A 15,023-nucleotide genomic window follows, 5' to 3' on the forward strand; every position below is an offset into this window, starting at 1 on the left:
CCCTGCCAAATTTGGCTGAAAATGTCAAGTAGATTAAATGATACAGTTTTATTATTAGGAAAGGACTGACACACAGACAGCACAATGCTGTAAGCCTTACTTCCTTAGGAAGCCTGGTTAAAGATATATTTTTAATCTCCCTTTCCTAGACTACAGAAAAAAGATTGATTCACTGTTGATGGATGCTGTGACAATTTCAGTTCTCCATATTGATGAAAAGCCAAATTCAAAAAGAGCATTTTAACATCATCTTAGTCAATGAATAGTCCCTGCGTGAGTTCTCTACAGAGTTTATTTTAATGTGAGAGTTATAAACAGATAAATATAGAAATCTACAGCTTCTGCAGTCATAATCCATAACAATCCGCCCTACCTGATTTTTACTTCAGGTACATACCTACACATAGTAAAGTATAAGGTAGGTTAAGACGAGCTGAAAATTATTTCTTCCAAGCAGGGTGACTGACAAACAGTCAATACAAAGCAGTGTGAATTTCAAACAGGGGAAATTACGTATCAGACTTAAAAGTTTCCAAAGAATCCACTGAAATTTTAACAGTGAAAATATCAATAAAATTCATAGTAAAATCAGTGGAAGTTATCTATACATATCTCTAAGATTATGTAAATCTTTAAATTTATTTCGTCTTATTTCTAAGTACCTTCAACAAGGATTTGCAATTCAGCTGTGCTCAGCAATAAGTAAATTAAAACAATTTCACAGGCTTGTCTCAATGAGACATTGAAATATTTAAAATATTACATTTCAAGTCCCCTTTTCCTTCTTTTCTGAATCCTAACGCATTTCTCCTAGGAAGTCTACACCAATATTTGCTTTTTGTAAAGGATACTTGTTGAATGCCCTCTGCCTAGCAAAGCCCTCATATTCCTGCACTTGTTTTCACTGCTGGAGACAGTATCCCGGGAGAACACAAGCAAAAGGAAATCTCAGGTTCGCTGTTGTACTGGCTTGTAGCTGGCAGTCTCATCTGACTTGCTCCTTGCACAGCCAGTGATCTTAGCTTGCAGTAAATCAGACAGTGCCTTACTACATTTGTGGGCAGCAACCAGCTCACTACAATAGAGCTGATCTATTGAAAAAAACAAGACCAGGTGGCTTGTGGATAAAGGAAAAAAATGAAATGAAGTGGTTTTTGTTTTCCAAACTTGCTCTTGCTTTCCTAATCCTTAACATAAAAAATATTTCCAGATTTCATTGTTTATATGAGGGTAGTGAAATGAACATTCAGCACCAGCCAAGAAGCTGCCAGTTAGAGGATATTAAAAACTACCCATAAGTCGGCTAGGAGTGCAGAATCCTTTGCGATGACTGCAGCTCCTCTATGCCACCCTTGCCAAGCATCCAGTGAAAAGAGCCTTTCCCCAAGAGCTGCCCAGCAGCTGCACCAAGGGCAGAATTGTACTGTTCTTGCTTCAAGGGGCTCCTGAGGACCAGGAGCACAAAGTCCTGCCCCAGACCACCACAGAAATTAGTTATTGCCAGGCCAAGCTCCAGCAATGGCCCCATGCTACAGCTGTGATAAACTGAACACAGATTAGCACATTTCGAGCATTCAGGTAGGATTAGATGTGGATTCAGCATTCAGGTACGTTCAGATGTGGAAGATGCCATGGGCTGTATTCACAAAGCAATTTTACTGCAGGGACTGCAGTAAATACAGCATTCATATTGATGGTCATCCTCACAGGTGGATTAAACCTCCAGATTCTAGGTGCCTCTGAGGAAGACAAGCACTCTGCTATCTTGATTTTTGGTGAGATCATTAGGAGTGCATAACAATTTGTCATCCAGCAGTGATATGGCAGACTCAAAACAATGGTTGATTTCAACCAAAAAATGATGAAGCAAGAAGAAACCAATGCTTGATGATAACTACTTAGTTTTAACTCCATCAGCCTTTTCTAGGGGACACTCACAAAAAGTTGCAGAAACTCTTGCAAAAGTTTTAAGATCCTCAAGCTTCTCAGAGCTACACAAGACCTAGTAAATATCTGAATTTGGATGAGAACTGTTTGGTAATACTGCCTGCTGACCGACTGAGCCAGCAGTGTGCCCAGGTGGCCAAGAATGCAAACAGCATCCTGGCTTGCATCAGAAATCATGTGGCTAGCAGGACCAGGGAAGTGATCATCCCCCTGTACTCGGCACTGGCCACACCTCAAACACGGTGTTTTAGGACTCTACAAGAAAGATATTGAGATGCTGGAGCTTGTCCAAAGAAGGGCAATGAAGCTGGTGAAGTCTTATGAGGAGCATCTGAGGGGACTGGGGTTGTTTAGCCTGGAGAAAAGGAGGCTGAGGGGAGACCTTATTGCTCTCTACAACTACTTGAATGGAGGTTGTAGTAAAGTGGGTGTCAGTCTCTTCTCCCAAGTAACAAGCGATAGGGACAAGAGGAAATGGCCTCAAGTTGCAGCAGAGGAGGTTTAGGTTGGATATTAGGAAAACTTTATTCACCAAAAGGGTTGTCAAGCACTGGAAGAGGCTGCCTAGGGAAGTAGTTGAGTCATCATTCCTGGAAGTATTTAAAAGACATGTAGATGTGGCGCTTAGGGACGTGGTTTAGTGGTGGACTTGGCAGTGCTAGCTTAACAGTTGAACTCAGTGGTCTTAAAGGTCTTTTCCAACCTAATGATTCTATGATTCCCACACTGGCAAGAGCCAACTTACTCCAAACAAATGTTATTAAACAGAAGCTGCTGGTTTTGACAAAGTTTTGTGAGGAAACTAAGTCAGTTAGGGTCGATGAAGTTGCTCAAGTAGTTCTATTAGATCTTATCAGAGACGCTACAGCAGTTACTTCATATGGCCTCTCCTAGCAAGACAGACAGTGTTAATTTGTCATTTGGCCAGCTCAAAGGATATAAAGATTATTAAGAAAGCTTAAAGACCATTAATTAAGCACTCAGCACTGAGGCAAGGAAATTCCTTGTATAGATCTAGCCTGGTGACTGAAATCCTCCCTTGTGTTGGGAAGACAAGAGTGGTACAATGCTAATGGCACTGCAGTATTGCCCAGCCATGCTTTGCTTTCCTCACAATTTGTTTTTGGATGTCTGAGAGATGTTGAGAAGACCTGACACAGTTCAACAAAAATCAAATGAAAACATGACATGAATAAGGGTGTTGCTATTTCTCCTAGTGCATGTTCAGAAGAGCCAACACCATTACCAAGAATTCCTTCCAGGAAGCAATAAAGGCAGCAGTGGGTGATTTATGAAGACTTGGCAATTCATTCCTTGGCCCTAAAAACTGGAAACTGACACAACAATAATATTTCTTTTTTTAAAAGGAAATCATTCTCCCAGGCTTCCCAGTTCCCATCTATACCACATCTTTTTCACACAGTCCTGCATATGGTAAAGGACATGACCGTGGTTTATTAAATATGGAATAGCTTCTCTCCTATGGCAATAGCGAGAGCCGTGGATTTCACTCAGGTCCATTGTAACCTTCTCTTGCCATGTGTACAAGAAAATGCCTTGAAAACTTAAAGTAGGTGCAATCTTGCAAATACATCTGGCCCTTCGAAAACGCTGAGCATTTGAGTGGCGTAGGTGGCTCTGTGAACCGATACAGAAACACACAACTTTGCTGCAAAGGCTGTCCAGCCATGATAAACATGGCTTACAAAAAATTAACACAAGCAGGTATAGTTGATAAGCATGAGGGTTTTTTCTTTGGCTGATTAGTTTTCTATCATCAGATCAATGTGCTGCATCAGGACACACTCCAGCTACATCAGGTGAGGTCCAGTGAAGGGAAAGCCATGAAAAAATGCCCTAGAGAAGGGTGGGGGGAGCAGGGCTGCTTCTTTTAGCATAAGCCTGCAGCTAGATTGGAGTAAGTGTAACACAAAACCACATAAGGGCTGGCTTGCAGAAAAGTAGGTCCTTGAGATTACTTTATTGTCTCTCTCATTTATTGCTTTCTTTAGGCAGCTGTACTGGGATGCAGGAGACTGTCTGGCGTGAAAGTTCAGAGATGGAATAATTAGATTCAACGGCATGATTACGGATTTTGTGTGGGGCACCTTTGATTGCAGAAAAAGTTAAAGCATGTTCTCCATAAAGCTTGGGAGGTTTCTCATAACAGTAGTACAAATAGGTAGATGAAGAGATGTTAAATTCCTAATTGTTTCTTTTATCTTTCCTGTGACAGAGACAGAGTTCTGTTTTAAAGACATACCAAAAAGCAGGTCTTTCATCTGGAGTGTAAAATTCATGTGTTCCCTGACCTCGTGTGTCACATGGTAATGAAACAGCGTAAATCAGAAATGTTAAAAGTTGAAGTTTGTTAATATTACTGCTGAAGCTCCAGTCTCTTTCCTGGTTAAACTGACAAGTCCATAGTCCAAATATATATATTTACAGATTACAATGACACAAAGAAAAAAAATTAATGGACACCCAATGAGAGGCAAATGGAAATGCAAGTTTCAGATGACTATCTGGAAATTAATAAAGCCCACAGAAAACGCCACCACAAAAACAACTTTCATTTTAAATGGGGCAATAGACTTCCTTTGTATCATACTACTGCCTTACTTCCAAGAAAATATTTTGGTGATTTACACTCTGTGGGGAAAATTCAGTAATTAGCATACATTTTGCATTCTCTTAACTACGTTTCCTTACTTTTTTAGCTGTCTGGGCTGAAGCAGTCACCAAGATACAGGAATATATCTTCCCTAGTTGAGGAAGACATTATATACTGATATTGTGGCGTCAGTAAACAAAAGAAGATGGACCCCTATCAGCCTCTTCATTTGTTCCCACCCTTGCCAGCCACCTCAGAACAACTGGCTGAATTGGATGTAGACCAGAGGTGGTAAGAGCTCACAAAGCAACACAAAGACTTTGGGGAGATTGGGCTAAGGCCAGTCCAGCCCTGGGACATAATCAGCAGGGTGTTTTTTCAGATACCCACTGGCCTGGGATTTATTAAAAATAAAAACCAACCTCTCTCTTTCCCTCTCTCTCCTCCCATAAAATCCATGGGGAGTCTCAAAGAGAATCTGAAAACAGGGACATTTCCATATAGCTCATTTCACATAGAGAAATCCAACTCATTAACTCAAAAAAGTCAAGACTACGCCAAAGCATACTGTGCACTTGAGATAATCACAGGTAAGTCTCATATTGCAGTTTTTTCCCATATTAAATGGATTGTGAAAGCAACTGGAAACTAGTTCACATTCATTTATGTGAACTACTGCTGTCCAAATCTCACCCCGCAAAAACCCTACTCTTTCTCCAGCAGACGACAGAAAGGAAGCCAGTCTTGAAGGTAGAAGGTGAAATCCTGGCTCCATTGTATTCATTTGCCAAATCTGAATTGACTTCAACAGAGCCAGGATTTCCTCCATAAAGATTTAGCTATAGTAAGCAGGGGAATGTCTAAATGGCAGAGTAGAAAACCAGGTTATGGAGACTTTAGATCCCCAGTTTGTACCCCCAAGCCAAGCACCACAGTAACACATGACATGAGAATATTGCCTTGGCTGAGTTCATAACGATCAGTTTTCCAACTCAAAAGATTCACATTATTACTGAAGTTTCTGCAGGTAATCCTCCTACCAGAGGAATCAAACATAACAGAGATGAAGTGCTTCTTTCATCTTTACAGACGGCCTCTTGAGAATAACTATCACTGCCACATCTGGTGATTCTGGATCTACGTCAATTTTATTTTCCTTTGTAACCTATTACTGACCCAATTTTCTCTATTATTAGCGCTATCCTGACCATCCTGCTTCATGCTGCTGTAAAGGTACCTCTTCAAGTGACAGGGACTGAGTCAGTGTGAACTGAGGGAAAAAACAAGCAAAACCATGAAATTCTTCATCAGAATGAACACAGACAGCCAAAAATAAGAAAAAACACACAAACAAAAACTGTACACGTGCAGAACAATGCAGTGATTGAGAGAATTCAATCAGCACTGCCTCTAGCACCAAATTTAGGGCCGTAATTTCCACAGTACTTCTAAAGAATATTATTCATGCAAGACACAAAAGTTATCGATTCTTTTTTAATCCTTGCTTCAGTTCCTAAAGCAGTTTTCCATGTGTGCTAACTGAGATGGATGAAAATTCAGTAAGTAATGCAATTTTCCTGGGTTTTGTTTTCTTAACTGCTTGAATACTAAAAAAGCATCTACTTTTTTCTCCATTATCAGATACAATGCTGTAGCATGGATGCAGCATTGACACCCAGGATCCAGATCATAAATCTACCTGTGAGTAATGCTAACGGCCAAAACTCAGTATCTATCACCGCAGTGAAAGACTGTGTTACGATTACTCGGCATGGCTGCATATGAAAAAAAAAAATTACTACATTTTTTTCTGTCAAATAACCTATTTTATGTGAATATCTTACTATCTTATTTAATAATTTTTTTACCTTTACCGTAAGACTAATTTTATTATAGCATTATTCTTTATATTGCTTCTCTCGTATCCCTTATCAATTTGAATGACTTAAATGATCTTATAAAATTATGTAAGTACTGGAATATACACAAGATTACACGGGAACACAGCAAATAAACTAAGAGACAGAAATCTCAAAACTGTATTTAGCATACTCACTTGAATAAAGGAGTCCCACAAACAACACATTTGTATATTCCTTGAGCTTTATGATGTGTGTACTCCCCCTCAAAGGCACTGGGAAAACAACAACACTACATTTTAAAAATAAATAAAGGAATTTGGGGTGCTTTTAATTATTAAATTAGCTAAGACTTTAGAAAAATTTTACAGAAAAAAACCCACGATTTAAAAGTTGGCAGTTGTTTTTTATTAAAGGCAGCAAATAAAGCAGGCACAGGAAAAGGGGAATGTCCTCATTAGTGTGCCTCAGGTGTTATGTATCATGCAAGAGGAAGCAAATTGTCCCACAGTTCAAAGGACAGAACAACAACAAAAAGGGAAAAACTGGAATCTTCCCCTATTTGGCAAGCAAAACGTAAGTTTTTGCAAACACAGATTGTTTGACATGTAGCTCAACCTGACGCACTTCTCTACGTCTGTCTTTGGGAAATGTGTCAGTGGTGGGCTCAGCTGCTGAGGCAGAGGTGTGAAGCGCTTGGGTGCCTGCCACCTGGGAGCTGTGAAGCCATGCTGCTGGGTCAGGCCACGATGGGCTGCCGGGGCGACAGAGGCATTGTAGCTGAAAATGAAATAATTGGTCCACGATTTCAAGCTGTGTGTGCCTTATATTTTTAGCTGAAAAGCAATATTACAGCTTTAAGGGAATATTTTTCTAAGTTAACAATCTAAAAGGCTACGAGGTCATTCATCTAATACGAATCAGCTGCGCTAGCCCAACAAAAAGCCTATGTGCTCAGCAGCTTGTTTTTATTATCCTTTCACCCTTTTTATGAGGTCCAATTTTTTTTTATAAACAGGATTTTTAAGAATGACCTAATCTCCGATTGTTTGTGTGCATTAAATCACGTTGTTGGTCCCATACACAAGAGCAAGGAGGGCCAGGGGGAGGCAGGCCTCCCAGCAGAGGCCAACATCCACCATGGACGAAGGGGGCTGGGGCAGAGAGGGGGACCGTCCCCACAGCCCCTCCTCAGCAAATTCAGCCACCGGTCCGTGCTGTCAGGAAGAGTGCTGCCGATTAACCGGGACCCCATGTGAGGTGGAGAGCCCTTTCAGGTCATGAATGAAAACAAGCAGTTACATCATTAGTACGTTTGGAGCAGAGGTAAAGCCAGGGCCTTATGCCAAACTCAGTGGTATAAATTAGACAACAAAAAGTGGCTAGGCCTTGGCAAGTTACCTTCATGCTGGAATCAGCTGAGAGAGAGACTTTATTCACTAAAAACAATCTTGGAAGCAAGTCCTTTTTTTTTTTCCTCCAGGACTCAGAGCTGGCTTCCAGTGACTAAAGCCATGTGAGGGCAGTTATTGAAAATTTTTGACATTCCAACCACAAATGAGCCAATAAATACCTTCTCCACATGTGCTTCAAAAAGAAATTGGAGTGGGGTGGAAAAGAACTAAATTATGCTACCTTCTTTCTGCAGCCAAAACGTCTATACTTACAATGGCCACCTTCAAAACTCCAGCCTCCTGGCACAGGGCCATTTCCCTCGTGGTTCTGCTTACTGCGATGTCTTCCAAAAAAAGTGTACCTAAACTGCTATTACTTCCACACATTTTGTAGTAAACTAAAAACAGACTCTAAACATGAGCCCCGTGACTTTATAAGACATGCAGCGTTCATTAAAAGGAAAAAGTCACACAAGACCCCTGGCTTTGGCCCCCATGCTAGAGATGGTTGTCTTTGCAGTGGTGTTAATTTGTAGGGGTTAGTAAACAAGTGCAGAAATCCTGGGGGAAAAAAAAAACCAACTTGGTGGTGAAGGCGGGGAAGCACCAGTAAGAAGAGGGGGAGAAAAGAAAGATGCCTGCATTTTGAGGACTGCATTTCCTTCATCCTGCCTTACCTTTCAGTCCCCTTCTCCTGAGTGACATGATACTGCAAGGGTGTCAGCCGCTTCCTCAGCTCCTCCTGGGAAAAGACCACCTTACAGTCCTTTTTATCCCTACATGACCCTGCAAAGGGAGAGGATATGGGAGAAGGAGCCTTTTTAGCTTAAATCCTGAATAATTGCTTTGGCAGACGGCCACAGCATAGCTTCTGCATTCACTTGTCAATGACCAGACCGGTCCCTAATGCACGAAGAATGGCTCAGCTGAACTGCAGCTGATTATTTCTTCAAATCCAAGTTTAAAAAAGAATTTTGCTTGAGAGCCAGGTGATTCCACTGGAGCAGTGACAATGTGCTACAGCCAAAGCCCTTGGGTGTTTTATACACTAGACTGTTGCACAATCATTCACAAGAAATAACATTTTTCCCACCGTTAAAAAAAAAAAAATGCAAAAAAACCAACTACAGCTGAAACATTCTTTACAAGACATCTATATTGGAGACTCACGGTAATGGGCATATGATGTTCAGCCACAACATCCAACAATTTCACTACCCTTTAAAGTAGCTGAAAAACAATTCTAAATCTTCAGAATTCCAGAAAGGTTGATTTAACTTCTAGTTGCATCCTCATCCTTTTACTTTATAACATCAACTGTTGTATTTTTTCACTGTTGAAGCAGTAGAATAGAAGCCCTGAGGAGCAAGTAATTTTTTTATGCACAAAGCTGTACAAGGTTCAACAATAAACTTGTCATAAAAATCAGGGTTGCTATTGAAAGTACCTTCCTTTGCAAATCTTGTCTTATGCTTTGCTTAGTTCACACAGAAAATCCAAGGAGTACATAAGGATTAATGTAAAAAAGCATTTGTGTAGTGCAAAAATTCACATCACATCAGGAAAGAAAAAATAACAATAAGGTTGCTTTTGAGAATGAAAACTCCCAAAGTAGTAACAGAAATTGCCAAATATTCAAATAACTTTGATAATTACTTGCAAAAATTACCTGACTAAATACAGCAGGGAAAAAGCACTCTAATTAAAATATGGTACAATTAGAAATAAACAATCCCGACAAAAATATTTTTTGCTAGTAATGTATATGCACTCATAAAAAGACCAATTGTGTTCCCAAAGTAGAGGGAACAGAGCTACCCATCTGTATGTCATTTAGTACAGGAGAGGCAATGGCAGGTTTAAATTACATGGTATTGGATTGCAATTTCCTAACATTGGATGCTTTTCTGCTTTTTTACCTTGAGTCATTACTAAGGAGTGTTCATAAAAAGTAGCTTAAAGCACAGATGCTTGCAAATCATTTAAGAAAAGATGTTTCTTTCTTCCTCCCCCTCTTCTTTTCTCATTTTTTTAATGTGTGGGGGTGGGTGAATAGGGGAGAGAGAAAAAGAATAATGCTGTTGGTCACTACCGAGTAACCCTAGGAAGTATTTTCAGGAAAAAAAAAAAGTAAAATTGAAAACATGTGATTGAAGTAAATAGTGCAAACATAAAAAGCTTTACTAGTGAAAGAAAGGTATTGAAAAGCGACTTTATTTCATAGATTAGAAATTACTTTTGATCTAAACATTCTTAAAAACAGATTGTTTTCCACTCTGAGCCATCTCATTAGCTGTCCTGCAGAGCCTTCGTTTTAATGGCAAGCTTTGAAAGAGCACTGCTGTATGCCTTTGTTAGCTTCAATCTTATTTGGGAGAGGGATAAAGATTTCATTCCAGGTCTCTTTGTTTGTCTTTCAAGAACCACTAAAGCAGTATTCACACAAATTTTGCAGGAATGTGCCCTGTGCCATAGCTTACAAATTATTTGGTTTTGGTGCACTTAAAGGTCACCTTCCAAATTAGCAAAATTTTCCTACATCCTGGCTTTTCAACCTTAAATGTAAATATTGTTTCCTAACTGTAAGTGAGGTTTGTTCTTTACAACGTTTGGTTGCTTATTTAAAGATGTCAAATGTTGGAGGTTTTTATTCTCTGAACATGCAGAGCTCTAGGACTAATAAGTCTTTCAAAGTACAGCTAACAGGGAAAGGAAGCATATGCATTATATAAATAGCTATTGTTATGTTGCATTACGCAGCTCAGAAAGAAACTGTTTGAGAGACAGTCTTTCATCTATAATTTCAGTACTTAAAAAGTTGTCTAGAGAGCAGCAAAGAATCTTACAAAACAACACCTCTTCACTTTTAAAAGTATCTACCAATTATTTTTTAAAAGAATTCTATTTGCTCTTTATATGTTGCAAAAAAGCAAACTAAGCGTAACTTCATTTTGGAAAAGTCAGAGCTAATACTGAATGTTTTAAAGAATGGTCAGTATGCCCTCTTTTCTCTCCTTGAATAATTTTTCATCTATTTTAGAAATTTAGTGCTCTTCAGTCAATGGGGTAACTATATGCACAAGAAAATTTCTATATGCCACTTGATCCATGACATAGATCAGAAGTAGGAAGCGTGTTATAAAAGATTTTTTTCCCCATTGCTTTTAATAATCAACTGTGTTTTACAATACAGACAAATATTTATGTCTACAGGGGAATTTTGTCAAACTGGACTGGGGTAAACTGCACCCTACCCCAACAAAGGACTCTCCAGGTTTGTAATTTAATGGAGTATACATCAGCAAAAAGCTATAGTTGCACTACAAAACATAAAGGAAATCTTTTGATCCAGCCCTCTGCATTTGAGAACAGCCCTATTCAATTAATCGCACTTATTATTTAACTGCTAGCAACAACAACAACAAAAAGCTCAGTAAATTGACTGTACTATTTCCATATTGCCAAAGAGCCAAGGAGGTAAAGCAAGACTCACCCCTGACTGCAAAGGATGTAAGGATATGTTACCTGAAACAGGGCTAGCCTACAAGCCTCAATAAAATGCAATGAATCCTAAAAATTACTGGATGAGATTCTAGGAATACAGTCCTTTGGTTAGGAAAAAAAATTACAGGCAAGAGGGACAAAAGTGCTCAACTTGCAGTACAATAGTGGCTACTTGCATTTTTTTCAGCTGTTCCTTTACAGCATATAGATGTCTGCTACGTTCAAGCCAACTGTCTGTGGGAGGGGACAACATAAAGCTACACAAATATATGCCCAATATGACAGAAACTGCCGCTAGCAGTGCAGCTGTTATCAAATTCGTTGTTAAAGGAGGGAATAAAGGTGCAGGCTGACCATCTTCCTCGGTCTGGTTCCCCAAAGAAGGGACCAGGTACAGGCTGTGGAAAGGGTTCCCATACAGGCCACAAACTTCTTCAGCAACTCAGGCATAAACAAAGGCAGGCTCACAGTTCATTTGCAAATTATACAGTTCAAGGCAGAGGAGAAAAAAGGTCATCCGTTTTACAAATAGCATGGCATCAGTGTGATTACATTAAAGGTGAGAGTAAATTAGATACACTGTGGGAATAACAGAGTCTGGATTCATTGGATCTGTAATAGGTCTCTGGACTGGATCTCACTTGCTCTTTGGAGGTGATGCTCTCAGCAATGACTTTTAGAAGAGCCCAGTACAGCTACGTTCCTAACTCCAGTTAGATCCCGCTGTTAGGAGAAGTGAACACCAGCCTAGAAGGGCAGACAAAATTCCCTTTACGTTCCACTTCAGGATCGGAGGCCAGATTAAATCCTCTAATCAGTGCTCCTCGGTGCCTTCACTGAGGTTGACGATCATTAGAAGAGCAGTGTGCAGGCAACTGTTCCACAAACAGGCACCAGCGTTTCTACTTGAGGCCATCATCCTTCTGCCTTTTGCCAAGAGTTACAGCAGTGCTAAAAGCTGTTAAGATCCTGGAGCAGGATGGAAGGCTTTGTGAAGAAAAGGCCAGGCTCACAAATCTTAATTCATAAACATTAAAAAAAAAGCTGAGGAAGGTGAAACAAACACCAACAGAAACCCTTTTGGAGCCTTTGTGGCATTTCTGTGCTTAGGAATGGGTTTTCTGAAAAGCAATGCAATGCACACTACCATTTACTATTCACCTGCAAACTACAGGCATTTCAGAATTCAGCTCTGGAGTCCTCCTCTGTACCAATGAAGTGAACAGAAAGTATTTTCTGGGTGTTGACCTGATAATGAAGATATTAAGCATCTCACCTCAGACAAAAATTCCAATTTTAATTGACCTTTTCAAATCTGTGGTTCATAACGCAGGCGTGTGCCATTTCCTTCCGTATAAGCAATCACAAGAAAACTAGCAACAAGGTATGTCCAGACAGACGGACACAACTTAGCAGACCATTACTCCTCACCACTCAGCCCTTCACCTGCTCCCAGTGTGCTGGAGAGTGGCGATTAATGTCTGTCATGCCCTGAAATATGGTGGCATTTTGCCTGATGGCTTTCCTTCTTCAAATAGGCTTTTGAACTGTTCTAACGATTTTCTCTTACGTTTTGTTGCTTTCTATCACTGAAATTAACTCAACATTTCAACTGAGTGGAAGACACAGCACACATTTTCCCCCTTCTACGTATGCTTATGTTCCACTAGCATTAATGGACATTACAGTCATGCACTGAGCACATACCATTAAGACTTCCTGAATTAAATATGGCAAGATCAAATGTTCCAGCAGAGCACAGCCATACAATAAATCGGGCTTCTAGTTTTCAGTACTACTTTTAATATAACCAAGCAGTTTTTTAGGGGCCTTCTAGCACATTTTGTTATTCATATACCACCCCAGCCCCAATCCTGCAATGTGACCTGTGTGGGCAGACCCTTGGGAATATGCATAGCTCCAACAACTACATAAGGGTCTATGAATGTACATCAGATTACAGGATTTGGCTCTAAGTATACATCTCTGCTTCCCAAATCCTGTCCCCTCATGGGTGGGTCACACCTTAGTCATCAGTGGTAAATTATCTCAAACTGACATTAAGAGGAATCCTGCAAAGTTAAAAAATATTTGTGTACCTATCTTTTAATAAATAGCCTTACATACGCTATTGCTAACACTCAGTATTATTAAAAGTGGAATTCTCATTTTTATTATTTCAAGTCTAAATTACACAGTTTATGCTTCTTGTTTACAGTTTTGCCTCTCTCTCTGCTTAGGAAAAGGAAAACACACAACTCTCTCTTTCACTTCTGTTTAGTCTGTTCTCTGCAGACTCCAGTCCACAGCCTTGGGAGAATGCCACAGAGTCCTTTCACTACAAACAAGCCAGGAACTGCTCATCTAGTTTAAAAAAGAACAACTCTTGAAAATGCAAATCGATGCAAACAGTTCTATTGGTTTGTAAGTTGAAAAACACTGTTTTACAAAATCTGTATTTGACATGATAGATTTTTTATAATCCCATCACAAGCCATTTTAAATTATCTAAGCATGCTGCTGACTAGGATAGATGCTGCAGAAGAACTCTGAAAAGTTGGGAGGTCACGTTTAAGTAAAATCCAAACTTCATCATTAAAAAAACCCTGTAAATGTTTTACACGTTGAAAAACAGATCTGTGTTTCTTCTCTGAGGGATGGCTCCTTTGCTTTCTTGCTGTAGGTAGCTAACTCCCACCTGCTGTTGAAATACCATTTGCAGTTTCATGCAAGCATTAGGAGTAATGGGGCGAAGACCATTTCCACTACATTGTGCGTTGAAAATCCAAAAGTCGGGTACCAGGACAACAGTTACAATTTTGGGTCAAATGCCAGGTTGTATCTGAAAAGAACACCACCCAAAAATTAACTGTCTTTAAAAAAAATTATTTACTTAACACCCAGGAGGGTCACATGGCCACAAGGGAAGGGCAAGCCCCTTCTGTGCAAATTTGCAAGCTTCCCATGCAACCAAGTAACAGAGCTACCATATTTATTTTTTCCACCTGGTCATCAGCATGGCTCCCATTTTATATAAATGCATATATTTTGAGTCACTGTCAGAGATCTCCCATGTAAGACAGCAAATTTCTCAAGCACTAAAAATAAATCCCAAACTCCCAACTAACGCATCTCTTCTGCACACTTGTTTTCTTTCCAAAGAAAGTGGTACTGGAACCCCAGTGTTCCCTGTACAGGCAGCATCTATGGGACCAGAAGCTGACTGGTTGTTTCCACAGGTCTGCAAGCCTCTTTGTGGCTGGTTACATGGCCAAGGTAGCCGCACAAGCCAAAGAGACATTCCCTGGAGAAGAAATCTGAAGCTGCCTCTCCTCCCCGCAAATGCAAAATACATTTAACAAAAGACTGAAATGTTTTGTGCAGTGGGGAAAAGGGAAGGAAAAGCAGCTCGTCTGTCCTCTCCAGGGATGTCTACTTTATTTCCTTATCTCACGTTAATGAAATAAATGTCACTACCAGCCACAATCTTAGTCTCACAACCTTTCCAAATTATAACCACTGAGGACTCCACCATCACCCTGCGCCAGCTGGTGGAGGGGTAGGCAGCTTCCCCCAGGGCTTTTTGAGCTGTCACCTTCACCTGTACCATAGCGACGGCAGCATGTGGCTGCTCAGCAGAGATTGGTGAATAGAAGCACCTTCACTTAAGTGGAGCAAAAGCTCATTACGTTATGAACTGCCACT

At 40.1% G+C, this 15,023-nt stretch overlaps 1 protein-coding gene across 3 annotated transcripts in view; it reads right to left on the reverse strand.

The window, feature by feature from the left end:
* Nucleotides 1–15,023, reverse strand: part of MSRB3 (methionine sulfoxide reductase B3) — an 89,203-nt gene that overhangs the window by 44,433 nt on the left and 29,747 nt on the right. For all 3 annotated transcript variants that reach the window (XM_074827301.1, XM_074827302.1, XM_074827299.1), the window contains exons 3-4: nucleotides 8,492–8,600; nucleotides 6,618–6,695 (exon numbers count right to left, since the gene is read on the reverse strand). In XM_074827301.1, the coding sequence (XP_074683402.1) occupies nucleotides 6,618–6,695; nucleotides 8,492–8,600 (187 nt within the window). The remainder of the gene's footprint in view (nucleotides 1–6,617; nucleotides 6,696–8,491; nucleotides 8,601–15,023) is intronic.

This window comes from Strix aluco, chromosome 5 (assembly GCF_031877795.1).
Source record: "Strix aluco isolate bStrAlu1 chromosome 5, bStrAlu1.hap1, whole genome shotgun sequence".
Taxonomy (NCBI): domain Eukaryota; kingdom Metazoa; phylum Chordata; class Aves; order Strigiformes; family Strigidae; genus Strix; species Strix aluco.